This window comes from Neolamprologus brichardi, chromosome 15 (genome assembly GCF_056152115.1).
Source record: "Neolamprologus brichardi isolate AB-2024 chromosome 15, ASM5615211v1, whole genome shotgun sequence".
NCBI lineage: Eukaryota > Metazoa > Chordata > Actinopteri > Cichliformes > Cichlidae > Neolamprologus > Neolamprologus brichardi.
In genome coordinates this window covers 27021061-27046551 of record NC_142118.1, presented here as the reverse complement: position 1 = coordinate 27046551, position 25491 = coordinate 27021061, and the positions used below count along the sequence as shown (strand labels likewise).

The 25491-nt window shown below is 42.4% G+C and overlaps 1 protein-coding gene across 1 annotated transcript in view; it reads left to right on the top strand.

Annotated features, from left to right (window-relative positions):
• Nucleotides 1-25491, top strand: part of tnfrsf21 (tumor necrosis factor receptor superfamily, member 21) — a 75748-nt gene that overhangs the window by 31152 nt on the left and 19105 nt on the right. The window contains exon 3 of the mRNA XM_006796202.2: nucleotides 2215-2781. Within this exon, the coding sequence (XP_006796265.1) occupies nucleotides 2215-2781 (567 nt within the window). The remainder of the gene's footprint in view (nucleotides 1-2214; nucleotides 2782-25491) is intronic.

Below are 25491 nucleotides of genomic sequence, written 5' to 3'. Positions count from 1 at the left end.
TAGTGGGTGTGTGTACTAAAACGTCATAGCACAGTGCTAACAGAAGTGATAAAGTACTACATCAACTAGCTATATGAGGTGTATAACAAGTTAGTGTAAAGGGTTTAATCTCCTAGCAACCAAATATATTGAAGCAACTCTTAAATCCATATATGGAGACATGAAAAGGTTATAGAGGTCTTGGAAAACAATGATCTAATACTTACAGAGGCAGATAGTGATATGATTCAGGATGTAGGATCTACATAAAAGATTTAAAATTGAATCTGTTGCTCACTGCCAAATGTCTATTTCTCATTTAGAAATTATTTGCTGATCAAACATTATAAACCCCATAAATAGTTATTTTGAGCCCGAATGAACATTTGGGCTCAAAAAAACTATTGATTGACAGCTACCTAACATCATCTAAATGCTCTTTTTCATCTTCATGAATATTCAGATTGTAATAACAATTTCAAAAAGGTGTACACGGCCCACTCAGTGATGAAGTAAGTCAACAAAGCGTGTTGACACTGCTGTAACTCGGCTCATAACCGTAGCACGGAGCAGTGTGCTCACGTGATCGAGCGGCTGTGTGTATTTGTAGCCTCAAACCAGCATTTCATCTCTGATGAAGTTATCCCAGAGAGAAGTAAAGCAAGTGTGTAAGTTCATCTCTGAATGTTTGTAAAGCATTCCCACATTAAGCTTAACAACCGATATACGGAGCGACTGCCTCTTCTTGCTGCTACTTCAATCGTGAAACTGATTAATGATCAGCTGATCGGCTTTTCTGTCCGTCTCTCTTGTTTGTTTGTGGCCCACTTTGCACCAGAAAGAGGAAACCAGCGGCTGAACAACAGCAGCACGTTTAACCTTGATAAGCTGTTGTTAGAATTTATTTAATATTACTTTCTACACCAGGATCCTTTTCTACGCAGCTGACGGCTGGTAACTGTGCAGGGGCGGATCTAGCAAAGTTTAGCCAGGGGGGCCGATAGGCCATGAACAGGGAAAGGGGGGCACAAAGACATGCTTTTCTTTCTTATTCTCATTTAAAATGTCTAGCTTTTAATAAATAATTATCTGAATCTTACACCCAAAGTTTTAATCTTATGTAAAATATATAGAAGTCCATTACTGTATATAGTAACCATTAAGTCTAATATACTATAGTAAGCTATACTACTTTTTCCTTTGGGAAGGTACCATCTGTGCAGTCTTCAATTCTGTTGAAGAAAGATGTTGAATCTATTTAATTATTCTTGAAAAATAATTGATTTTTGTGCATTTTTTTCCCCACACTGCATCAAATTAAAGTTGATTACGTTGATTAAGCATCATAAGGTGGAGGGTGGGGGGTGGTTCCCTATTTTTTTTTTGCTGGGAGTTTGCAACCCTATTAGTTAGGTTGCTTAATATTTCTGCTAAGTACTCTGTAAAATACCAGAATAGGAAGGATAGAGTAGGTTTAAGTTTATTAGATTGATCAGTATTGCTGAACTATGAAATATTTTGGGTGCAATGTATTTTTTGCATACAGGTATAACAGAATAGCTTTAGTGTTGTTGTTTATTTAAACTTGAGTATGAACTTATACAAAATGCAGCAATATATTAAAAAAACAGTTTTATTGATTAAAAAAACACACTATATCGGATTCATATCTGTATCGGCCGATATCCACATTTATGATATCGTATCGTATCGGACATAAAAAAGTGGTATCGTGCCATCTCTAATATGTATATAGATTTTGACATCTGTCAGTCATTTACACTGGTTTGCAATTTCTGCAGAGTATTAGTATTAGTATGCTCAACAATGACTATAATGGCCATTGCCTCGAAAATAAAGGAGATTTTGACCCCTGTGAACATCATCTAAACACTCTTTTCGTTTTCATGAATACTCAGATTGTAATAACAGTTTCAAAAAGGTGTACACGGCCCACTCAGTGATGAAGTAAGTCAACAAAGCATGTTTGTACCAGATTGCTTCGATGGATTAAGGTGTAAGGATCCCCCTCTCGTGATACCGTCTGGTTTTTTTTTTTTGTCTTAGTTAGACAGAACTCCCAAGTGACTGAGTTTAATTCCCTCTTTCTCTGTGTCACTGTTGTCTCTCATCTGCTACTTCTATACTATCTACTATCTTTGCTTTCCTTGTTATTTCTTATCTCTCTTCTTGCTTGTTCTGTGTCTCCATCAACCTCTCTGCCTCTCAACACAGGTACCCACAGCCAGTCAGCAGCCATTCAGCTGAAGGAACCCCAGGGTGGAAAAAGCCAGCGAGCAGAAGAGCACCTCCGAAGCCATCCCGGCACTCTCACCCCACCAAATTTGACTCCAGTTCTCCCAGCTCATGAGGAACCAATGGACCATGAGTTGCAGAGGGGGCAACTGAATTCTGAACCAAACCCAGGGCCTAACAAGAGGGCAATGGGAGATCTGGGGACTGAAGAAATAGCCAAGTTTGAAACAAGCATAAGAAAGATTAATGGACAAGATAGCGCAGGTGGGGCCTCCAGCTCCTACAGGCCAATTCGCAGGGGATTCCCAAGACCAAGCGCCCATAATCACTTTGACATAAACGAGCACCTGCCCTGGATGATTGTACTGCTGCTGTTGCTGGTGCTGGTGGTGATCGTAGTGTGTAGTGTGAAGCAGAGCTCTCAGGTGTTGAAGAAGGGCCCAATGCAGGACCCGAGCAGCATCATGGAGAAGGCAATTCAAAAGAAACCACCTGCACCACTAACTCAAGCCCGAGAGAAGTGGATCTACTATTCCAATGGACAAGGTAAACCTACTGGATCTTTTGGTGTTGGAAACTGCTTTTCAACTGAGGTAGAAACACAGTTAGATCTTCAGAAGAGTCTCTAAGACTTTGAAATTGGTGCTGAAGTTGTGGAACATAAAAATCTATCTCTATCATGTCTCTTAGTTCAAGGGGTTAGGGTTAGGAGTTAGGGTAATTCAGTTAAAATTCAGCGACATGGATAAATAAAGGGAGAATTAATCATTTGATGTGAATTTGGGGCTTCAAAGTTAATCTACTCCTAACCTTTAATCAAGTGACTGAAGAAACTACTAACATGACAAAGGGTCTTACCATGGCCATTGTGTTTTTTGTAAACTCAGCATTGTTTCTACTAAATGCTCTACATCTGCAGCTCACAGGAGGCTGCAGACTCTTAGTTACTCAGTGCATATCTCAGGCTAACGTTATAGCGTGTGGGAGTTCTGCTTGTGAACTGCGTAGATCCATCTGTTGATTGGACCTCTATTGGTATCTGGCCAAATCAGTTTTGACCCACAGCACATGGTGTGCAGGACAGTGGTTACACAAGCGAGGATATGACCCTGTTGTACAATCCTGCTGTCACAAACCACCCCAACGGTGCTCAGGTCGCCTTGCTGCTCTTAGTTCTCCAGTTTCATCTCAGTGCATCTTCCTTCCCTTTTTCTCTTTTTTAGTTTTATCTTCTTATTGTATTTTTCTTTGTCTGTCTTTTCCTTTTTGTTACAAATTTCCTGATGTTTCTTCAATTTTTATTAACTCTTGTGTGCTATCATCCCTGTTGTAAACCTGCCTTTCTGTTTGCTTTTAATCATATCTCTACCTTCTAATTTCCTTTCTGTTCTTTGTTTACTTGTTTTTTCTTTTTTCTTTCTGTTTCCTGTCAATTCTCAGCCCCGTACCGATTCCACCCTCCCCTCCACAGTTTCTTATTGCCACTCTCTGTAGCTACAGATTAAGATGTAGGGTTGAATGTTTTCTACAAGTAGAAAACATTCAACCCTACGGCACAGATCTTGATTTCACACTGACTCAGGACAAGAGACCCAGACTCAGGGAACATATCCTGACAGAGACACTCAAGTGTCAAGTAGAAATCTGTGTATGTGTGTATGCAACCTTGTCTGTGTGTGTGTTCTTTGGTCAAGCTGAGACATCCGCTACCCTCTCTCTGCTCCCTCATTGACTGACCACAGAGAACTGGAATAATCTGGTTTCAGCTGCATCAGAGTTGTTGTTTGGTTGGCAAGGAACATTAGTGGGTCAATCTGATCTCTTACAGAGTGACAAAGAGATATATGGAGAAAAGGAAATGAAGAGGGAACGTGAGATAGTGCTGGAGTTGTGTGTGTGTTGTTTGGAGGGGCTAGGGTTTTACACAGGAAGTGTTATACTGTTGCTGGCTAACCACATTGGGCTTTCCCTGCTGTTACCTAGCAGCCCTGATACTTAAGATGCCTGTTATAGAAAGGAAAGGTAGGCAGTTAGAGAAACACAAGTACATTTTATGAAGCTATCAATTATCATTCAACTTTACAACTCCCAGCTTTACCAACATGGTAAATGTGATGGTCTTGAGTTGAGTCAAAGCATTTTTGCCTTATACAGTTACTTCTTTTTAATACTCTTGATTTTTTAAAATATAAAAATAGGTCTTTCTTTTAGAAGTTCATACATTGAACAAATGACTAATAGCAACAGTAGACTTATTAGATATATGAGCTAACTTTACAATTGTAGCATTTGTATGAAAAAATAAATCCTCTGTGCTTATTTATAGTGGGTGGACCTAAAATAACCATAACGGCAACCGCCTGGCGAAGTTGGAAACAAAATATTTAAATAAGGGCCAAAGTTTCAAAGATTGATGTAATCTCACAGCAAATCAAGATTCAGTATGCTTCAAAAAACGTTTTCTATAGTTCATTATGAGTGCAGGAAGCCCCACCCAGCTGCTAACCTTGCTTTTTGGGTTTAAGCGGGAGGAGTGAAAAAGCCACCTGAGTGGCTGGGAGTCCCAGTTTGATATAAATAAGGATTATTATGGGTACTATGGATCATGCAGGTCTACTTTAATGTAAAAGAAGTTAAATTATGAGCTCCTGTTTTGGAGCTTGTTTTGTCTCTGTTGGATGTGCAAATAAGCAGTTAATTGCTGAAGTTTGTCATGTTAAGTTTATATGGTAATAATAGTTTTGTGTTTACAGCTTGTCCTGATTCTGCCAAGTGACAAAAGAAAATGAAGAAACAAAAAAAACCCCAGTTAATTGTGCCTCATGTTGTTTTGTTTTATTTCAAATGGGTCTAAGATCAGATTATGTTTAACAGGAAATGATCTGGACTGTGTTACCGCCATGTTTCTCATTCCTGGATCTTGGAACCAAAAACCCTAGTGGTGCTTAAACCGAACAAAACAAACATTGCCTTGACATGGCAATGTGAGTACATGTTAGTGTTCTTAAAAGAATGCTGACAGATAAACAGCACCTGCTAGAATAGATTGGTGTCATAATCTACAACAACAGGTGTCCCTGAGGATACAGTTCCTAAATGCACGACTATGGGCAAATCATTTGAAAAAAAAAAAAACTACTTGATGAAACTCATTAAACACATTAAAGTAAAGTCTGGGTTTCAAATGAACCTGTTTAAATGATTCTGTGTTTTTGTGCATTATGTTTGTGTTCTCCTGATTAGATGAGTAATCCACTGCCCATGTGTATGCATTTAGGTGAAGATATATGTGTACACATGCAACCCCCAAATAGCCACTTTTCTCTGCTTTTTACTCTCTGGAACCTTACAACAAAACAGCTTCTTAATACTTCCAAGGTGTGTGGCTGGCTTTGCTTCAAGGTTGTAACGCCCCTTTACTGGGGCCGTTAAAGCATTTGTGCAATAAAGGGAAAAAGAAAGGGAAACGTCAAAGCACAGATCACACACATACAGTGTTTGGCATTTGGTCAGGGCTGGCAAGGAAGTAGTGAAATGTGCTACTTCTCCACAGCAGGGGTTGAATGGGGCTCTCCAGGGCTGCAGCCTAGGTTTGTGTTATTGGGATCTGAGAAATATACTTATTTTCTGAAACAAAGGCCAGCAATTAAAATGAAATGAAGGTCAGTGAATATGCTGTGTTATTCCAACATCAAGTCACCTAGAAGTGTCTGAAATGACCTTTCAGATTGTGGTTTGAATTTACATAGTGATTAGCCAAGTGTGCAGAAGTCAAAAAGAAGGCTTATGGTCTAACTTCTAGTACACATTCTACGCAGCAGTGTTTGTGAACACCTAAGAATATGAATGCCTGTAAGGCATAGCCCAAAGATTCATTCATTCATTGTATTAATTATTCCATTAAGACACAAATGACAGACTGAGATCAAGGAACTAAGGTCCAACCAAGAAGATACATTTTGATTAACAGTTTCATGGATTTTATGCTTGATTCCTCTCTATTTGAAATGATCTGGAAAAGAGAGGTACATAAAGACTTGGCATTTTGGTTCAGTCACAGAGTCCTAGAGATCAGTCAGTGATCCACTGGGAACCACTGATTACCAGCTTCCAATAGCTGCTCTTAGTTGCTGTGAAGTTTCTAAAACCCAGTTCATGCAGGCCTAGAGATCAGTTGGCAACTATCTGGTAACAACTGGTTAGGAAAAATGCTGATTCTGCAACTGGTTGGTGAGTGGTTGCTGGCAGTCTATAGCATGGCATTCAGAGTTGCAATGAAAAGCAGGTTGCTGCAGTGAATAGTAGTTTGCATGGAAAACACAAATTTGTCTGCAAATACTTGCAAACTACTTGCCAAGTTGTAGTGAAAGAGTGAGAAATGTGAAAAACTAGAAATGTTAACCTCCCAAGTAAAAGCTTTGCTGTTTCACTACCTCTTGGTAGAAAATTTCACTGGGCGACAGCCTGCGGCCTCCTACCAACACTCGCCAATAGGGCTGGGGGATATATCGAGTTTTTAAATGGGACGATCATGGCTCAAGAGTTGGCAGTTCGTCTTGTAATCAGATGGTTGCCGGTTTGAGCCCCGGCTCCGACAGTCTTGGTCGTTGTGTCTTTGGGCAAGACACTTCACCCGTTTCCTATTGGTGGTGGTTAGAGGGTCCGGTGGCGCCAGTGTCTGGCAGCCTCGCCTCCAGCCAACACTCGCCAATAGGGCTGGGGGATATATCAAGTTTTTAAATGGGGCGATCGTGGCTCAAGAGTTGGCAGTTCGTCTTGAAATCGGAAGGTTGCCAGTGAGCCTCTGTCAGTGCGCCCCAGCGCAGCTGTGTCTACAATGTAGCTTGCCATCACCAGTGTGTGAATGTGTGGATGACTGAATGTGTAAAGCGCTTTGGGGTCCTTAGGGACGAGTAAAGCGCTATACAAATACAGGCCCTTTGCCATTTAAATATATATCGATATATTTTTATATGAGATGTGACAATATTGTTTATATCGATATAGTCTATGTTGCATTATGATTATACTTGTGGAGCCGCAAGTTTGCCTCTCTTTCGTCCACTTTTGTCTCTAAGCAACGCTACTCTGCCTCGCCTCTCTTCTTCACTGAACACAACTACCCCTCCCCCATCGCTTTACCTGCAGGCAACAACAAGATGGACACTGCAACTATCAAAGAGGAGCTGGTCGGTAAAAAGAAAACATTTGAAAATTAGTAATTTAGAGATCCACGTTAGCGCGGTTAGGTCGTTAATGCGTTCACAAAGTCCAGCCCCACGCTGTAACTCGTTAACTGCGTTATGGCCTTAATGTCATTTTAACAAGATTAACGCTGGCAGCACTAATTATTATTAGTATTATTTGGAGTGTCAGATGAGCAGCAGTGTATTCTGTAGAGAATGTTGAGAAAGCGTCCCGACTAAAGGTTGGAGCACTCTCTTTCATCGTATTTTCACTATTTACAACAGCGCCATGAAGTGCAAAATGAAGAGTGTGTGAAACTGCATCCTGTATCCCGGACCGCGAAGTCTCACAGCCTCCTGCACCGAAACAAACCACCTTACAAAACTCGTGTACCGTATTTTTCGGCTGTAAGCTTACACTAAAATCCTTTCATTTTCTCAAAAATGGACAGTGAGCCTTATGTATGAATTCTGGTTATGCTTACTGACCGCAAACTGATTTTATGTGGTACACGGCGCTCAGAAATCTGTCAAAAAATGTTTTAATACGACTTCTTCTTCGAGATATATATTGTATATCGCCATCCAGCTAAAGAATATCAAGATATGAATTTTGGGCCATATTGCCTAGCCCTACTCACTAACTAGTTAGAAGATAATTTTTTTTTCTCTAGTTACCAGATGTTGCCAGGGGGTTGCCAACTGATCAGTTGCTGTGTGTCACTGAGCCAAAGGCTACAATGTTGCTAGATATGTAAGCATCTGTTAGCTTTAAATATAATGACTAATAGCCCTCCTGTTGTGTGCACTCCAACCCCCCTTACTATAGTGTTCTGGTCACCATTGACCGGTCTGTTTTAACAGATCTCAAATTAAAAATTCAAAAATTCAGTGGCTGGGTCACTGGGTCGTTCAGTCGGTTGTTCAGTGGTCATTCAGTGGTCATTCAGTGGGCCATTCAGTGGGTGGTTCAGTAGATCATAAAGTGGGTCTTTTATTTTGTCATTCAGGGGGTCAGAGGCCAAAGGGGTTGGGGGGTGGATTCCCATTCATTTTCTATGATGGTCGGGAACACCACAGATGTAACAAAGTTGATTAAAACACTCAAAATTCAACGAAAGAGGTGCTCATCACTTTTATATGTTCAAGTGCATAGTGTGGAGGATGTCATAAGGCCTCGAGGCAATGGGACATTTTTTAATTTGTAAATTGGTAAGATTTGACCTGAGCACCACAGGAAAGACAGTGAAGTTCCCACTTTATAAGAATTACAGTGCAATGTTGATGTTTCAAAGAGAAATCTTTGTGTTAGTTCTCAGTTTGATCTGGAAAGAGCTGTTTCGATACAGCTTCACTGTTCCATCTGTGCCAGGTATAGCATCATAGCATTTCAGCAAGTGGATAGTGCTACAACTTAAACTGCAACTCCGTTCTTACCACTTGGACAGGTTGCAGTTGCCTGGCTAACAGCTTTCATGGTTGAAACCCTGCCTTTGCAACTGCTTTTTCTCTATTGTCAACAGATTGTCAAGACATCCATCTATTTGTTGTGGTTGTAGATGTTGTTGTGCCAACCAGCAGTTAGCTAATACATGACTTTAGCATTTCTGTTTGTGATCCAAATGCATACAGAAGATATAGTTCTTGGAAAATTTGACAGTGATCATGTAACCTAGGGGAGTCCCTAGAACTCTTTGGACCGAAAAGTGCTTTTTGACACGGCATAATGAAACTGACATGTGTTCCTTTAATCGCTTGTGTTTGAGTATGTAATAATGTGAAGTGATGTGATTATGTTTCTCATACAAGGTTTGTTGCATTATCAAAACTGCTCTTTCCAATCAGTCCAAAACAGCTGTGACATTTTGTGTATGCAGTTTTTAGTGATGGCTTACAAAGATGGAAAAACACATTGTATTCCTGTAAGATGACATCAAATAAAGGCAGGCTGCACTTAGTGTGGTTACCAGCCATATTATTTACAACCTATATTTCCAAAGTAAGTTGCACACTGTTGAGGAAAACATGAAGGAAAACAACATTCTAACTACCCACCATCCTTCCTCATTAAACATCCACACTGTTAATAATGCCAGGTTCCACATCCAAGCCCAGTGGGGAGTCGTGTTAGAATATACTTTGTGCTGTAACAGGGTGGGCTGGGGTAGCCTGCTCTCTGTTCAGCCTGGGATTGATTGTGGAGTAGAGTTTGAGGGGTTTGTTGCCTGGTTAGAGGTACACAGTTCCTGTTGCACTCCCACACAGCCACATAAACAATTCACTAATTTATTGTTTTGTGTTCCTAAATTGGAATGAACGTGAGAGGACTATCTGATGTGATTAATTCAACAAAATGGTATTTGTAAAGACGTTGACGCACAAAGCACCCTGCTTCCCATCATGCTACGGTACAGAGGTGAGACCACCTGTTGGATCTAGTGTTTGTTTTCCCCAATTTCCCAATTCTCAGTTGGGTTTTAAGGAGTTTCCTGGACGATGTTCTGTAGCAATATTATCAGTAATTGAGGCTTACTGCATGTCCATATTACTGAGAAGTCTAATATTCTTGAATTCTAAAATTTTAAGTGTTAACTGCTTAGATTATGCGTCTCAGAAGTCTCAGAAGTGGTGTCACTGGCATTGCAATCAGGTCAAAATATTCATTATGTCCAAAATCATGCACAAGTCAACAATATACTTTTATGTTGTTTCTATTGCTCTCTTGTCGGAGGATTTATTGTGAATGCGACGTTCTGGGAACACCGAGAAGATATTACTTTAAACAAACATTCAGGTAAACTCAAGGATGAACTGATTTGATTTTCTTGGTCAAAAAGTCAGTGTCACGGTTATGAAATAGAATACAGGGTGGGCCATTTATATGGTTACACCGTAATAAAATGGGAATGGTTGGTGATATTAAAGTCACATATTAGTATATGTGAGGGGGCAAACTCCTCAAGATGGGTGGTGACCATGGTGGCCATTTAGAAGTTGGCCATCTTGGATACAACTTTTGTTTTTTCAATAGGAAGAGGGCCATGTGACACATCAAACTTATTGGTAATGTCACAAGAAAAACAATGGTGTGCTTGGTTTCAACGTAACTTTATTCTTTTATGAGGTATTTACAAGTTTCTGACCACTTATAAAATGTGTTCAATGTGCTGCCCATTGTGTTGGATTGTCAATGCAACCCTCTTCTCCCACTCTTCACACACTGATAGCACACCGCAGGAGAAATGCCAGCACAGGCATCCAGTATACGTAGTTTCAGGTGCTGCACATCTCGTATCTTCACACCATAGACAATTGCCTTCAGATGAACCCAAAGATAAAAGTCTAAGGGGATCAGATTTGGAGACCTTGGGGGCCATTCAACTGGCCCACGATGACCAATCCAATTTCCAGGAAACTATTCATCTAGGAATGCTCGGACCTGGCACCCATAATGTGGTAGTGCACCATCTTGCTGGAAAAACTCAGCGAACGTGCCAGCTTCAGTGCATAAAGAGGGAAACACATCATCATGTAGCAATTTCAAATATCCAGTGGCCTTGAGGTTTCCATTGATGACGAATGGACCCACTATCGTTGTACCCCATATACCACACCAAACCATCACTTTTATTGTTCCAACAGTCTCGGAGGGATCCATCCAATGTGGGTTAGTGTCAGACCAATAGCGGTGGTTTTGTTTGTTAACTTCACCATTCACATAAAAGTTTGCCTCATCACTGAACAAAATCTTCTGCGTGAACTGAGGGTCCTGTTCCAATTTTTGTTGTGCCCATTCTGCAAATTCTCTGCGCCGATCTGGGTCATCCCGGTTGAGATGCTGCAGTAGCTGGAGTTTGTAAGAGTGCCACAGCTAATATCCGCCGAAGGCATGTTCGACTAATGCCACTCTCCAGTGACATGCGGCGAGTGCTACGCTGTGGGATCTTGCTGAATGAAGCTAGGACAGCCACTGATGTTTCTTCATTAATGACAGTTTTCTTGCATCCACATTTTGGCAAATCCAACACTGAACCAGTTTCACGAAACTTAGCAAGCAGTTTGCTAACTGTAGCATGGGAGATAGGTGGTCTTGTAGGGTGTCTTGCATTGAAATCTGCTGCAATGACCCGGTTACTGCGTTCACCAGATATCAACTCAATTTCAATCCGCTCCTCATGTGTTAACCTCTTCGATATGTCAATGGCTGTGAACAAAGAGAAACTTGTAAATAACTCATGAAAGAATAAGGTTACGTTGAAACCAATCACACCGTTGTTTTTCTTGTGACATTTCCAATAAGTTTGATGTCACATGGCCCTCTTCCTATTGAAAAAACGAAAGTTGTATCCAAGATGGCCGACTTCTAAATGGCCACCATGGTCACCACCCATCTTGAGGAGTTTGCCGCCTCACATATACTAATGTGCCACAAACAGGACTTTAATATCACCAACCATTCCCATTTTATTACGGTGTATCCATATAAATGGCCCACCCTGTAGAATAGAATAGAATAGAATAGAATAGAACAGAACGCCTTTATTGTCACTATACAGATGTACAGTGAAATACGGAGCATCTCCTACGCAGTGCAAACGTGTGTGTGTGTGTAGGGGGTGTGTGTGTGTGTGCACAGTTCTGCAGCACTATATATATATATATATATATATATGAACAGTATTTAGACAAAAAAATATATCAACTGTGAACACCATGCTGCCAACTTCAGGACTTCCTCTCTGTAGGCTGCCTTGTCCCCCATTTGAGATGTGTCCGACTACCGTAGTGTCATCAGAATACAGGAGGGGGCTCAGCACACAGCCCTTTGGGGAGCAGGTGCACAGTGAGCATGAGTCTTACAGTCTGGGCCAGTTTTTAGTCCTTTATCCAGGCACGTGTGAGAGGGGGGAGGCCAAGAGTGACCAGTTTAGTGATGAGGATGTCCAGGATGATTGTAATGAAAGCTGAGCTGTAGTCCACAAAGAGCATTTGGACGTAGCTTTGCCGCTGTTCTAGGTGGCCCAGCACAGAGTGGAGGTCTATGGTGATGGTGTTTTCTGTGGATCTGTTCACGCGGTATGCAAACTGGTAGGGGCCAAAGTCTGGGAGGAGGTAGTCCTTGATGTGTTGAAGGACTAGTTTCTCAAAGCATTTCATGATTGTGTGTACCCTGGGTGTGAGGGCCACAGGGCAGTAATCGTTCAGGCTAGTGATGGGAGACTTCATCGGCACTGAGATGATTGTGGCTGACTTTAGACAGGATGGGATGGTTGCCTGATCCAGTGAGAGGTTGAAGGGTCTGGTGGGTACATGCTCTTAGCACCTTGCCAGGTACTCCATCTGGACTGGCAGCCTTCCTGGGGTTCACTGCTAGGAACACATATCTGACATCATGTTCTGCTACAGTGACTGGAGAGCGGTGCAAGGAATCAGGTAAGGATGGGAGCAGAGCTGAAGTAGATGAGTGCTGCTGTTGTGGTGTTTCAAAGTGGGAAAAGAAGCTGTTTATTTCCTCTGCCAGCTGGACACTCAGATTTTCTGTCTTCGCAGTGCAGCCTTGTGGTTTATGATGTCTTGTATACCCTGCTACACGTCACATGTGTGTTGTTGCTGGACATGTGGAACACTATGCTTTTTTTGTGGTCTGTCTTGGCTTTTTTGATTCCCCTTTTCAGATCAGGTCAGGCAACCCTGTACAGAGCTCTGTACATGTTGTATATGTCTGTATATGTTTTTTATATTTTGTTAAACAGACATTACAGAATGCCTGGAGGGAGTTGAATTATAGTCAGCACAAACACCCATTCAGACTTTAGGATAAAATGACCAAGGTTTAGGTCACGATAAGAGCAGTGTCTTGAGTTAATTTCTTCTGAGTTGGCACTGAAGTTATCTTGAACTCAAGGATAAACTGATTGAGTGTTCCTATGCCAAGAGGCACACTTATTACTATTCGTCGGATTTATTATTCTTATTATTAAGTGTGCCTATGCCAAGAGGCACACTTATTACTATTTGTCGGATTTATTATTCTTATTATTCTCAATCTTCTGCCTAAAATTTCACCGCGTAACTCACCCCGCAGTTTTGAGACAAGCTTCATATATGTTACCTCATTTTGTGCGGCTGGATCTGGAATGGTGTGCCCATGACTTTTGGTGTTTATGACTTTTATAGTTTTTTAAATATTTAGATTTTAGTGCAAATTTAGGCCAATTTCTAGGCCCATGAGAAAGATTCTTCTTTTTGCCCCATAGAAACAGACTTCATTTGTGGTGTGTTGGCTCTCTCTAGTGGTATACCGGGAGTAGTACGGCCGAAAGGGTGTATGCTTGGTGGAAAACTCCATATCCCACAATTCATAGCACGCCTCTACAGAGTCAAACAATGGCGGCCACCACTTTGTTTTATATGTCTTTTATTAGTGTTTCTAGGTCACAAAAGAAACTTTTAAGATATTTTCAGGCGAGAATGTAGTTATGTAAACTTCGAATATCTGCTCGTTTTATCAAGACATCCCACATAAGAAACAGTTCTCTTATGTGTTGCTGCTAGCCGGCTAGCTAGCTAGCGCGGCTAAATAACAGTTGTTTGGTGGTGGCTAACGCGGAGCTACAACCGAAGGCAGCTAGCCACCGGTGTTTGACAGAAAGGACATGTGGAGAAAGAGACATAAGAGGCGGCGAGGCGGCCACCGATCGACCGGTGGTGGCAAACGCAGAGCTCAATCGTGGATAAGGGAAACCGAAGGCAGGAGAAGCAGGCGGCTGCCGGTCAGAGCGTCAGGTTAACTGAATTTCAGGTAAGACGTTATGAACTGCACTCTATTTGGATATAAACCGAGTTTAGGTGTAGTTTATTTTCGTTGTGCTAACTTTTTACAATGAGTTACAATAACTCGCTAGCTAGCACGGCGGAGTTTCTATACAGCTGTGTGCACGCTAAGTTACTGATGTTGAACTTTATGACAGCCTCCCCTGTCATTCTCTCGCCTGTTGCAACTTCAATCATGAAACTGATCAATGATCGGCTTTTCTCTCTTGTTTGTTTATTGTGCTAAACAACAGCAGCACGTTTAAGCTTGATCAGCTGTTGTTAGAATTCATTAGATTTTAATTTCTAGTATCAGCTGATGTTTGCTGGAGCCACAGCTGAAAAAAGGGCTGGTCCTAACCATGAGATGTCCTTACTGAATCATCAGAGCTGAACTGGTGATGGAGAAACAGGTTTACCTTTTAGGTGACATGAATGAGTTGAAGGAAAGTTATGAACTGTTTCTGAGAGACAAATAACACCAAGCTCCTTTTTTTGTGTAGCTGACAGCTGGTAACTGTGCAGGGGCAGATCTAGCAAAGCTTTTGCCAGGGGGCCAGGTAGGGCATTAACAGGGAAATGGGAGCACAAAGATATACTTTTCTTTCTTACTCTCATATAAAATATTTAGCTTTTATTAAATAGTTATCTGAATCTTACAACCAAAGTTTGTATAATAATACACAAGATTGGCTGTAGACCATTGTTAATCTTTCAGAACACTGTGTAAAAATAACAAAAAACAAAAAGTGAATGCAAAAGTGCACAAATATTTATTTTACGTGTTTGATGTATGTGGCGGGGCGTGGTCTGCAGTGCCGCTGCAGGGGAGGTGGACCCACCTCAGCGGCATCTGCAATCACGCCTCTCAGGCGTAAAGTCTGTGCTCTCTCGGCTGTTTGTTTTCTTTTTTGTATGTGTCGGGCTGTGAGATGAAAAGCTACAGCCGGCTGTGTGGGTATAGCAACCATGTGTGAAAAGTGGTCCATAACGTAATGCTACAAAGCGTGTTCATGCAAACATTGTCGGGTCTGCCGTGGTACAATGGGTCTTCTGCTCATGAACTTCTGCGCACAGCGGCTGCAAATCGGGGCTGTACGAAGTCACCTCATCTTTACACAAAACTGTAAACTGTCATCTGTGAGGCGCGAGCGGTGTTTGTTTTTACCATAGTTCATGGTGGAGAATGGCTGCTCTGCTGAGTTTTGCTCTCTGTAGCTGTTTGAATGGCAAACTACACTGATTAGCGGCAGCATAGGCATACTTAAAATTTCTTCTGAAATTTTCGCTTTCTAGTTAGAATTTGTTGTTTAAAGGTCCGTTTCACTGTGACCTCTATGAATTATTCATTAAATTTTATACAAATATCCAACAGGATAAAATGGAGAAACGATGATATTTTAATCTTGTTGTATTTCCTGTTCCAGGGTCCTTAAACACTACAGTTGTCATTCACTATAACATGGTTCATCTCATGCCATGTCTCCTGAACAGTACAGCATGCGTTCAGCTTGTCAAATTTACATAAATTTTCGATCGCTAGAAGTGTAACTCTGAAGTGCTGTGCTGTATGTTTGTAAGGTTTCTTCCTAACAAACATAACAATGTTGTGATGAAACGGTTTGCACTGCCTTGCCTTTGGTTTCATTCTATAATACTGGACTTATTTTTCTACGAAGGTTTGAACTTTGAAAGTGTTTAAACAAGAGAGAAAAGTATGAAAATGTTCATGCCTATCTGAGAAAAGCGTATAGTGTGTAGTGAGGGGTTTTACAGCCTTAAAACATCTATAATAATTGTAAAAAATGAAGTTGGCTACTGAGGAGATTTCACCTATTGCAGGTTATTTTTGGAACGTAACTCCCGTGACAAATGAGAGACCACTGTACTTCTATTGTCAGTTATCAGTTATTATCAAGTTGGTTTTAACAGTAACTCATTTTTAAAAAAAATCTGACTCAATAGCAAAGATTTATACATTAGTAGGATTTTGTAATTATGTATACAACAGTTTTGAACTTTCAGTGATTTAGAACACAACATTTAAAACAAATCTCTCACAACTGTTAATCAGTGCTTTTGACCAATGGAGGAAGAGAAATAGGTAAAACAACCCTTTCCAACCTTCCATCCATTCATGCAAAAGTAAAGTACTTACTTAACCCTGAGAAGTCATCAGTGATGACACTAAACTTTAACTCTGTGGTATCAGAATACAAATTCACAGATTTTTCCACCAAGGTCATGATAATTATGGGACAAAGAAAGCAATCATGCCTTTTGCAAAGTGCACTGGCTGTAGCTCAGGAGGTAGAGCAGGTCATCTGCTCATTGGAAAGTTGCTAGTTTGATCCCTGGCTCCTCCAGTCTGCATACCAAATATCTTTGGGCAAAATACTAACCCCAAATTTCTGTCTGATGAGTCCATCAGACTATGAATGTGTGTGAATGCTAGATAGAAGAGCACCAAGGTCGAAAACGCATAGAAAAAAGTGTTTGTATAAATGGTTGTGAATGAAGAAAGTTGCATAAAGTCCTCTGAGGGCTCAGGTAGACAAGATAAAATCCTCTATCTAAAATATAGAGTACATGTAAACGCATCTGCCAACTGAAATAGTAAATCACGAGACCTATGTAGGTCATTTAAATGTGTCCAGCTAGCTTTGGCAGTGAGGCGTGCAGAGCAGGGGGATTTCTTGTCTGTTGTTGTGTTTTATGGCCAGCGATGTGGATGAGAGTCGACAGTCTCCCAGCCCAGAAGGCTGGCACACAAGGTCCTCTGGGTGACTCCAGCATTCGTGTGAGTGTATTAATCTAGAGTGTAATAGGGGATTGAGTGTGTGTATGTATTTATATATGTTTCCATGTGTGCACTCTTTCAGTCATGAGTTGTAAAGCCTTTTGGACTGGGGGAAGCTTGTAAAATGAGGTCAAATGAAACTGATCTGGTCACTTCTTTATTGGGTTAGTTTAGAGTTAGGGCTCCGATTTCAGCTTAGATTTAGCTTCATACATTTGGGTAAGAAAAGGGTTCAAGATTTCAGATGGAAAATTAGAGTAAAATTTTTCTCTGCAAACGTGTACAGACTTCACATGTCTGTGTATACCTGCTTTTTGGCTTGAGTGTTCTTGCATCTTTGTGTGTATACATTATGTGCACGTGAGTGTGTGTATGTAGATGCTAAGCCTTCAAGTACTATCGCTGGCTAAAATCCTTTTAATCTCTCAGTTCCAGTCTCTCTAAATAATCGCAGATTTATGCACTTTACTATTAATCAGAGATCAAATTGATGCTTATTGAAAGTGGAAGAATTAATCCCTTTTTGATACTGTGTTAATGTAGTACAAGAAGCTTCTGTAATACGGTTTTGCTGTTGACAATCCATCTTTCTCCTGCACCTTTTTTCCATTGATCATTATGCAATTTGACAAACATAATTATCGCTGGAGATTCCAGTAGTCATCAGTCCCGCACTTCACTGGTCAAACTCGCCTGCCATTCTGCTGACATAATAAAACAACAGATGGCATTTTAATAGCTAATCAACTGTAATTTTTTATGGATACAAAAGGACAACTATAACAACTTGTAGATAGATGTAGAACAAAATCAACTCAAAACATTTCATTTATAGAGCTCCTCTTCCTACTGTCCTTAATTTAAACAAATAAATAAAATGCAGAAAACTACCTGAATTTTGAGAATCTGCCTGAGAGTGGTTCCACTCTGTCTTTGGAGATCAATTGTCTCATACCAGGCGACTGGTGTACCTTGCGACCGAATACAGTCATGCAGATGTTGAGGGTTTTGCATGTCATACCTCTGGGTGTCCAGTTGGTTTCTGCAATAATTTGCAATTAATGCAATTATGTAAAGAAATGTTGTTTATTTTAACTGTAAGGTGTGACCATACATGCCAACCCTTTTTCATTGCCCCTCCCGAAAATCTCCCTGAGCCACCATTCCACACCCAGACAGCAAAATTGAAAAACCATATCCCAGAATTCATAGCACAGCCCAGCCAATTCAGGTTTCCAACAATGGCCGCAGCTACTTAGTTTTAATATTACTCTTATTACTCTTTCTGGGTCGCAAAAAAACCTTTTAACATATTTTCAGGTGATAATGTAGCTGTGTAAACTTCAAATTTCTGAACAGCGAACTCCCGGCACATCATTTTTAAACCTCTGCAGCATCAGCATGCCTTTGCCGTTTTAAGGCCCAGGGAAATGAGCCTGCAAGCGCTCTGTAGCAGTCACTGGTGATAAGGAAAGGCTACTCCTCATAGAGGACTTACGCTCGGGCACACATTTTTTGGTTGACTCCAGCTCCCTCGGGAACTCAGAGTGCCGGCAGGCTAGTTTCCTTGGGCCTTAAAACTGCAAAGACAGCACAGCGCTATCATGCTGCTGATAAAACACAGCCCTTTTCCGCGGTGCTGCCGTGCCGCGATCCCAGCCACCATTGATGAGTTGGAGGCCCCAATGAGGATCGGTGGGGGCGGGGGAGATGCTGTTGGTGGGTTGGGAACTATCGCCTGGATGCCAAAGCTCCTGGTAGCCAGGAGAATGTAATCTGCTTCTTCTGTGAGTGAGCAGTAATCCTTTGTGGCCAGCAGCGGGGGGTTGGCGAGGCCAGCTCGCACCAGCAACTGTTGGAGGAAGACGGGTGAAGAATGAAGAGGAATCCATTCCAAGCAAGGACATGAGCCCGAGAGCAGTACCATCACCCAGGCCTAAGCCAGCTTCACTGAATCCTGGCTCATTGAGTGAATCCCAGACGCTGTCTTATATCTGCCAGATTTCCAACTTCACCGGGCGGACCGCGGAACGGAGCTTTCAGGGAAAACAAAGGGTGGCGGAGTCTGCTTATGCATTAACAAAGGTTGGAGTACTGATGTCACAGTGTTACAGAAATACTGCAGCCCAAACCTGGAAACTTTTTTTCATCAACTGCAAACCTTTTTATACACCGTGGGAGATTTCTTAATTCATGCTGGTCGGAGTTTACATCGCTCCTCAGGCTAACGCAAACAACGCACTGTGCGAGCTGGCTGACCAGATTACCACCCTGGAAAGGAAATTCCCGGATTCCTTTACAATTGTCTTAGAGGATTTTAACAGAGCAAGCCTAAACCATGAACTTCCTAAATACAGACAGCATATAGACTGCCCCACCAGGGACAACATCACACTGAATCACTGTTACACCACTTTAAAAGATGCCTATTGCTCTGTCCTCTGGGCAGCTTTGGGAGATTCTGATCACTGCCTGGTCCATCTTATTCCAGTTTATAGGTAACAACTCAAACGTGCCAAGCCTGTAGTCAAAACTGTGAAGAAGTGGACTAACGCAGCAAAGCAGGAACTGCAGGACTGTTTTGACTGCACTGATTGGACTGCTTTTGAAGCTGCATTTGAGAATCTGGATGAGCTGATGGACACTGTGACATCATACATCAGTTTTTGTGAATATGTGTGTGCCAACCAAGACCTTTGGAACGTAAAACAACAATAAACCATGGTTCACTCCTAAACTCCAACATCTTCATAAGGCCAGGGAGGACGCCTACAGAAGTGGTAATAGGGCCCTGTGCAAGCAGGCCAGGAACACACTGATCAAGGAGATTGTTGTGGAAAATTTAACAATAACCTGCAACACACCCAGTGAGCTTGATTTGAAGTGGGTTTAATAAACACATTCCAATGTGGAGAGAGCATCCCAGTGAAACCCTAGGACCATCTCTGAATTTTGGCCACCGCCCTTACATCTTAAATACAGAGACACAGACAAAGAACATTCCACAAACTCTTATATGTTGGCCCCTCTTCACAGAGAGAATTATGACCTTGTTTTCTGCTTGGCCATTACCTAAGGATTTACATCCCTGATAAGGAGGAGTCCCACTATCTGTTCAACGTCTCCCATTACAATGGCCTCACTGTGTTAACATTTCACATGCATGCAAGCTGGTGACAGGAGTGCTCTTACTATAGTAAAGTGAGAAAGTGATATTACTATAACTAATGTGATATGATTAAATATGTGATTAATACATGAGAAAAGAAATCTGCCACCACAAGATCAAAGTAGCTAAAAGGATCTACTCCCAGAAGCTCAATGAACAGCTCTCAGCCAACGACCCTGCATCAGTGTGGTAGGGCCTGCGAGAAATCACCAGCTACAGATGCCCACCACCCACTGTTGAAGCAAACAAAGACCTGGCCAACGGGTTAAATATATTCTACTGCAGGTTTGAGACAGACAGACTCTCACCCCTCACACTCCCCTCCCGAGAGACATTGTTTCAGACATTGACCCCTAACACACCTCTCCCCCCTCACCCTCCTCAATCCAGACTCAACAAGCTGCTTCAAACGCTCCACCATCATCCCGGTCTCCAAGAAACCCACCATTACAGGACTGAAAGATTACAGACCTGTTGCCTTGACGTCTGTGGTCATGAAATCCTTTGAACGACTGGTGTTAGCTCATTTGAAGGACACCAGTTGGACCCCCTGCCTACCGGAAAAACAGTGAACATGGGGCTGCATTACATCCTGCAACACCTCGACTGCTCAGGACCTTATGCCAGGGTCCTGTTTGTGGATTTTAGTTCGGCTTTTAACACCAACGTGCCTGAACTTCTCTCCTCCAAACTCTCCCAGCTCAGCGTGTCACCAGCTACCTGTCAGTGGATCACCAGCTTCCTGACAGACAGGAGGCTGTCAGGGGTGAGGCTAGGGGAGATCACCTCTAAAACTCAGTCCCTCAGTATTGGTGCCCCTCAAGGTTGTGTCCTCTCACCACTGTTGTTCTCCCTCTACACTAAAGACTGCACCTCCAAGAACTCAGCTGTTAAACTCCTAAAGTTTGCAGATGACACCACCATCATTGGCTTCATTCAGGATGGTGATGAGCCTGCATACCGGCAGGAAGTTGAGCGGCTGGTAATCTGGTGCAGTCAGCACAATCTGGAGCTGAACAAGCTTAAGACTGTAGAGATGACAGTAGACTTCAAGAGACATCCCTCAACAATGCTCCCCCTCACTATATCAGACAGCCCGTTGTCGATTGTGGAGATCTTCAAATTCCTGGGTACCACCATCTCCCAGGACCTGAAGTGGGAGACCAACATCAACTCCATCCTCAAAAAGACCCAGCAGAGGATGTACTTCCTGAGACAACTGGGGAAGTACAGTCTTCCACAGGAGCTGCTAGTCCAGTTCTACACTACAGTCATTGAGTCTGTCCTGTCCTCCTCCATCACAGTCTGGTATGGAGCAACCACTAAACAGGACAATCGCAGACTGCAGTGGATTGTACGGGCAGCAGAAATGATCATTGGGGCCCCCTGCCCTCCATCCAGGACCTGTACCTCTCAAGAACCAGGAAATGCGCAGGGAAAATCTTCACAGACCCCTCACAGCCTGGACACAGACTTTTTGACCTGCTGCCCTCTGGCAGACGGTATAGAAGCCTGCAGACCAGGACCACCCGACATGGGCACAGTTTCTTTCCTCTCGCCATTTCCCTCCAGTTGAACTGTCACACTGCTCCCACTGCCAGACTGCAACTGCACCTTATGGACATTCTGTGGTATTCATTTCACATTTAACTAGGTTGTAACTGGAAGGTGTGACATTAAAACTACATCTGGTAAAAACCTGTACAAGTGCACACACACAGACACAAAACAAACACACATGTCAAACAAAACAAGGGAGTTACTGTATATTTACCCTACAAACAGATGAAGCAGTGTTTAAGTTTCACTGAAAAGTCACATAAGAGTCAGTGAAAGTAGAGCAGAGAGAGTCTGAAGAGGCAGCAGTGTGTGTCTGAAGGAGATTGTGAAGTACAATGTGACGCCTAAGGCTATTCGAGAGAATTTACTGATACACACTTATGATTCATGGGAGATTGCTTCAGGAATGACAGCTGTCAGTGCAGCTGTGACTGGTTGATGGTAAATGGTAAATGGCCTGCATTTGTATAGTGCTTTACTCAGTCCCTAAGGACCCCAAAGCGCTTGTGTGAGTGTTCTCAGCCTTACGTCTGTGTCTCGTCAGCCTTGATTTCTCCCAGGTGTGTTCTCCTCCTGTCTCCCATCCCACGATTACTCCTGTGAGTATTTAAGCCCTGTGTATTCTCCTGCCTGTTGCTGGTTCTTCTGTGTTATCTCCCTCTGTCACCTCTGTTCATTCCCTGCTTCATTCTGCGGTGTTAAGCGATGCGGTTGAAAAATTTGAGTGCGCCTAACTTTTGTGCCGGTATGCCTAAATTTTTGAAGTTAGGTATGTCAAAAAGTTAGTCTAGAGCCCTGACAGCTGTCTGCCGGCAGAGCCCGTGGGCACGTCACTGCAACCCCCTCTGGCCTCTGCTCTGTGGCTGCTGGGTGACCTCTCATTTGGGGCTCTCCTCAGCTCTTCCCAGGAGGGTGGTACGGTTGACCCCCTGGTGATCCTCCTTGGGTCCTCGTATTCTGGGGCCTCTGGATGTCTGGGGCCTGGATCTCCTCCATACCTGCTTCATGCCCTGGGGGACGGGGCTATGGCTCCCCACACTTCCTAGCAGATTGTTACATGGAGAAACCTTTTGAATACAAGCGTGCTGATCCACACAGGTGTGCACCTGTGTGCACACCCGAGGTGTACACTGGTGTTCACAGACACAAACTACACCTGTCTTGGCTGCTACCTCAAAGCACATTGTGCGCTGTCGATCACATGTATAATAACATGTAATATTTAGTATCTACTGTTAGCTAGTTTTGTGATTGTGATGGTGTTGTATTTATTATGTTGCTCTTTTTTGTTTGTTTTCTCTTTTTTTTTTTCTTATCTCCATACAGGTGATCCAGGTGTTTTGTTTGTTTTTCTTTTTTTTTTCTTCCCCCCTTACTCGCCATCTCTTCTCCCCTCTATTTTTCGTTCTCTCCCTCTCTTTCTTTCATTCTTTCTCCCTGTCCTATCCCCCAGTCATGTCTGTCGTGTCTGTAACAACCGAAAATCAAATCAAATAAATACATAATTATAATAAAGGTCAATCAAATAGACCAATATGGCAAGGCCATGATGATCCAATTGGTAAAGTAAATCCGCTTGGCATCTTTCTTGGCCTACAGACAACAATTTTGATGGCTAAAGATCCAAACGGGACAGGCAAAAAAAACCAGAGCGGACCCGACGCATCAGAATTGCTAAGCTCCGACAGTGTGTCCGTGTACGGCCGTCGGGTGAGAAAGCCGAGAAAGACAAAGCTGATTCTGATGCGTCGGGTCCGCTCTGTGTTTACGTCTTTGTGTGGAATCCGTTAATGAATTGATATCGCTTTATTCAAGCTACTCACCTCTTTCTTCCACCTGCACTTTCAACTGGACCACGGCCAATCAGAGAGGTCCCACCCCTGACTATCTCTGATTGGTTTAGTCCACAATAGGGGCATAATGTGTGTCTGTTGTTGACCACACGGAGAGTTGCAGAGATTTTTTTTTTTTGTTGTTACCCGAACAGTTGGTCGCACAGTTGCGACCAAATATTTAGTTTTAGTCGCACCACTGAAAAATTTGGTCGCACTCTAGAGCCCTGGCTGTGCCAGAGAGGACCGGGCCTCAGGCCCAGAGGCCTGAGGGCACCCCACCCCCGGAAGGGGCCCAGCCGGGCCACAGGTGCCAGGCCCCACCAATCGGCCACCAGGAGTGAGACGGTACATACATGAGCACCCAGCCCCAGTTACCAAGAACCACCAACACACCAACGTCTGGGGGCATCAGCCACTGGCAGGGAGTGTGGTTAGGGGAGATAAGCCTCCATACCTCAGAGAGCCTGAGATGTTCCCAGAGAGGTGGAGTCTGAGTACGAATGTTAGTACGAATGGCGGTGGCTAGTGGTCCTAGTAGTCCTCCACCCCAGAGAGAAGAGTTACATCTCCTGGGTCCGGGTACAGTTTGCCCCTCTGGGGGCAGGGGTACCCGGACCTGGGATATAGAGTATGTTTGGGGAGTGTGAATGCGTGTACAGTGTCTATTTGTGTCTGTCTCCACGTCGGGTGAATGCCAAGTATTTGTTTGTGTATATGGGGGTGGGAATGCACGTTTGTATCTGCGTGCACCTGTTCGTCTGTGTCTATATGTCAGCTTGGGTCTCAGACTCCACCTCAGACTCCAGGAGCACTAGTGTGCCTCCATATCTGGAATCAAATTTGGTACAAGTGAACATAAACTTTCTGTATATGCAGATGACCTCCCACTATACATAACTGACCCACTTAAATCAATTCCCTCATTAATGAAGTATCTTAAACAATACAGTACACCCTCAGGATACGAGCTAGACTATAGCATAAGCGAGATTATGCCATTAAATATACAAGATAGCCGTATTAGAGTTCTTACTGACCCATTACAGTAGTGTAATAATGGCTTCACATATTGGGTATACAAATTGGTAACTCCGAGGATCATATATTCAAACAAAATTATATCAAATTTTTGGAGCAAACCAAACTTAATATTCAGAGATGGATTGATTTCCCATTATCCCTCATAGGCAGAATTAATGCTATTAAAATGAATACTTTGCCTATGTTCATTTACTTATTTCAATGTCTCCCTACAAATGTTCCCAAAAGTTTCTTCAAAGAGCTTAATAAAATTATAACTTCTTTTATATGGCAAAAGAAAAATCCAAGAGTCAAACTCACTTCTCTGCAGGTTCCATATTCAAGAGGAGGAATTAATTTACCAAACTTTAGGAACTATTATTATTTGGATCTGGCTACATGCAGAGAGCAGTGAGGTTAGATGGGTCCCAATAGAACAACATGAGGTGAACCCTATATCATTAAAAGATGTTCCATTTTTAGGTACAAAAAAATGTTTATCCAAGCTTATAAACAGTTTGATAATATTAAATACCTTCAACGCCTGGCAGAAATCTTATTCGCTTCTGAAAATAAATATCTTTTTCCTTAGAAGGACACCCTTATTCGGTAACCCTGACCTCTCTCATCACATTGCTGACCCAATATTGCGGGGATGGAAGGACAGAAATATTCGAAGTGTTGCTGACTTATAAAATAATGATACATTTATTGACTTTCAACAACTAAAAGAAAATTTTAAACTTCCAAGACAAAGTTTCTTCAAATTTCTACAAATAAGAGAGTGGGTCAAAGAGAAATCCAAAGGGGCATTCCCCGAGATACCAAAAGAAACCTCTATTGAAACCCATCTTTGCACCAAACCGTGCAAGT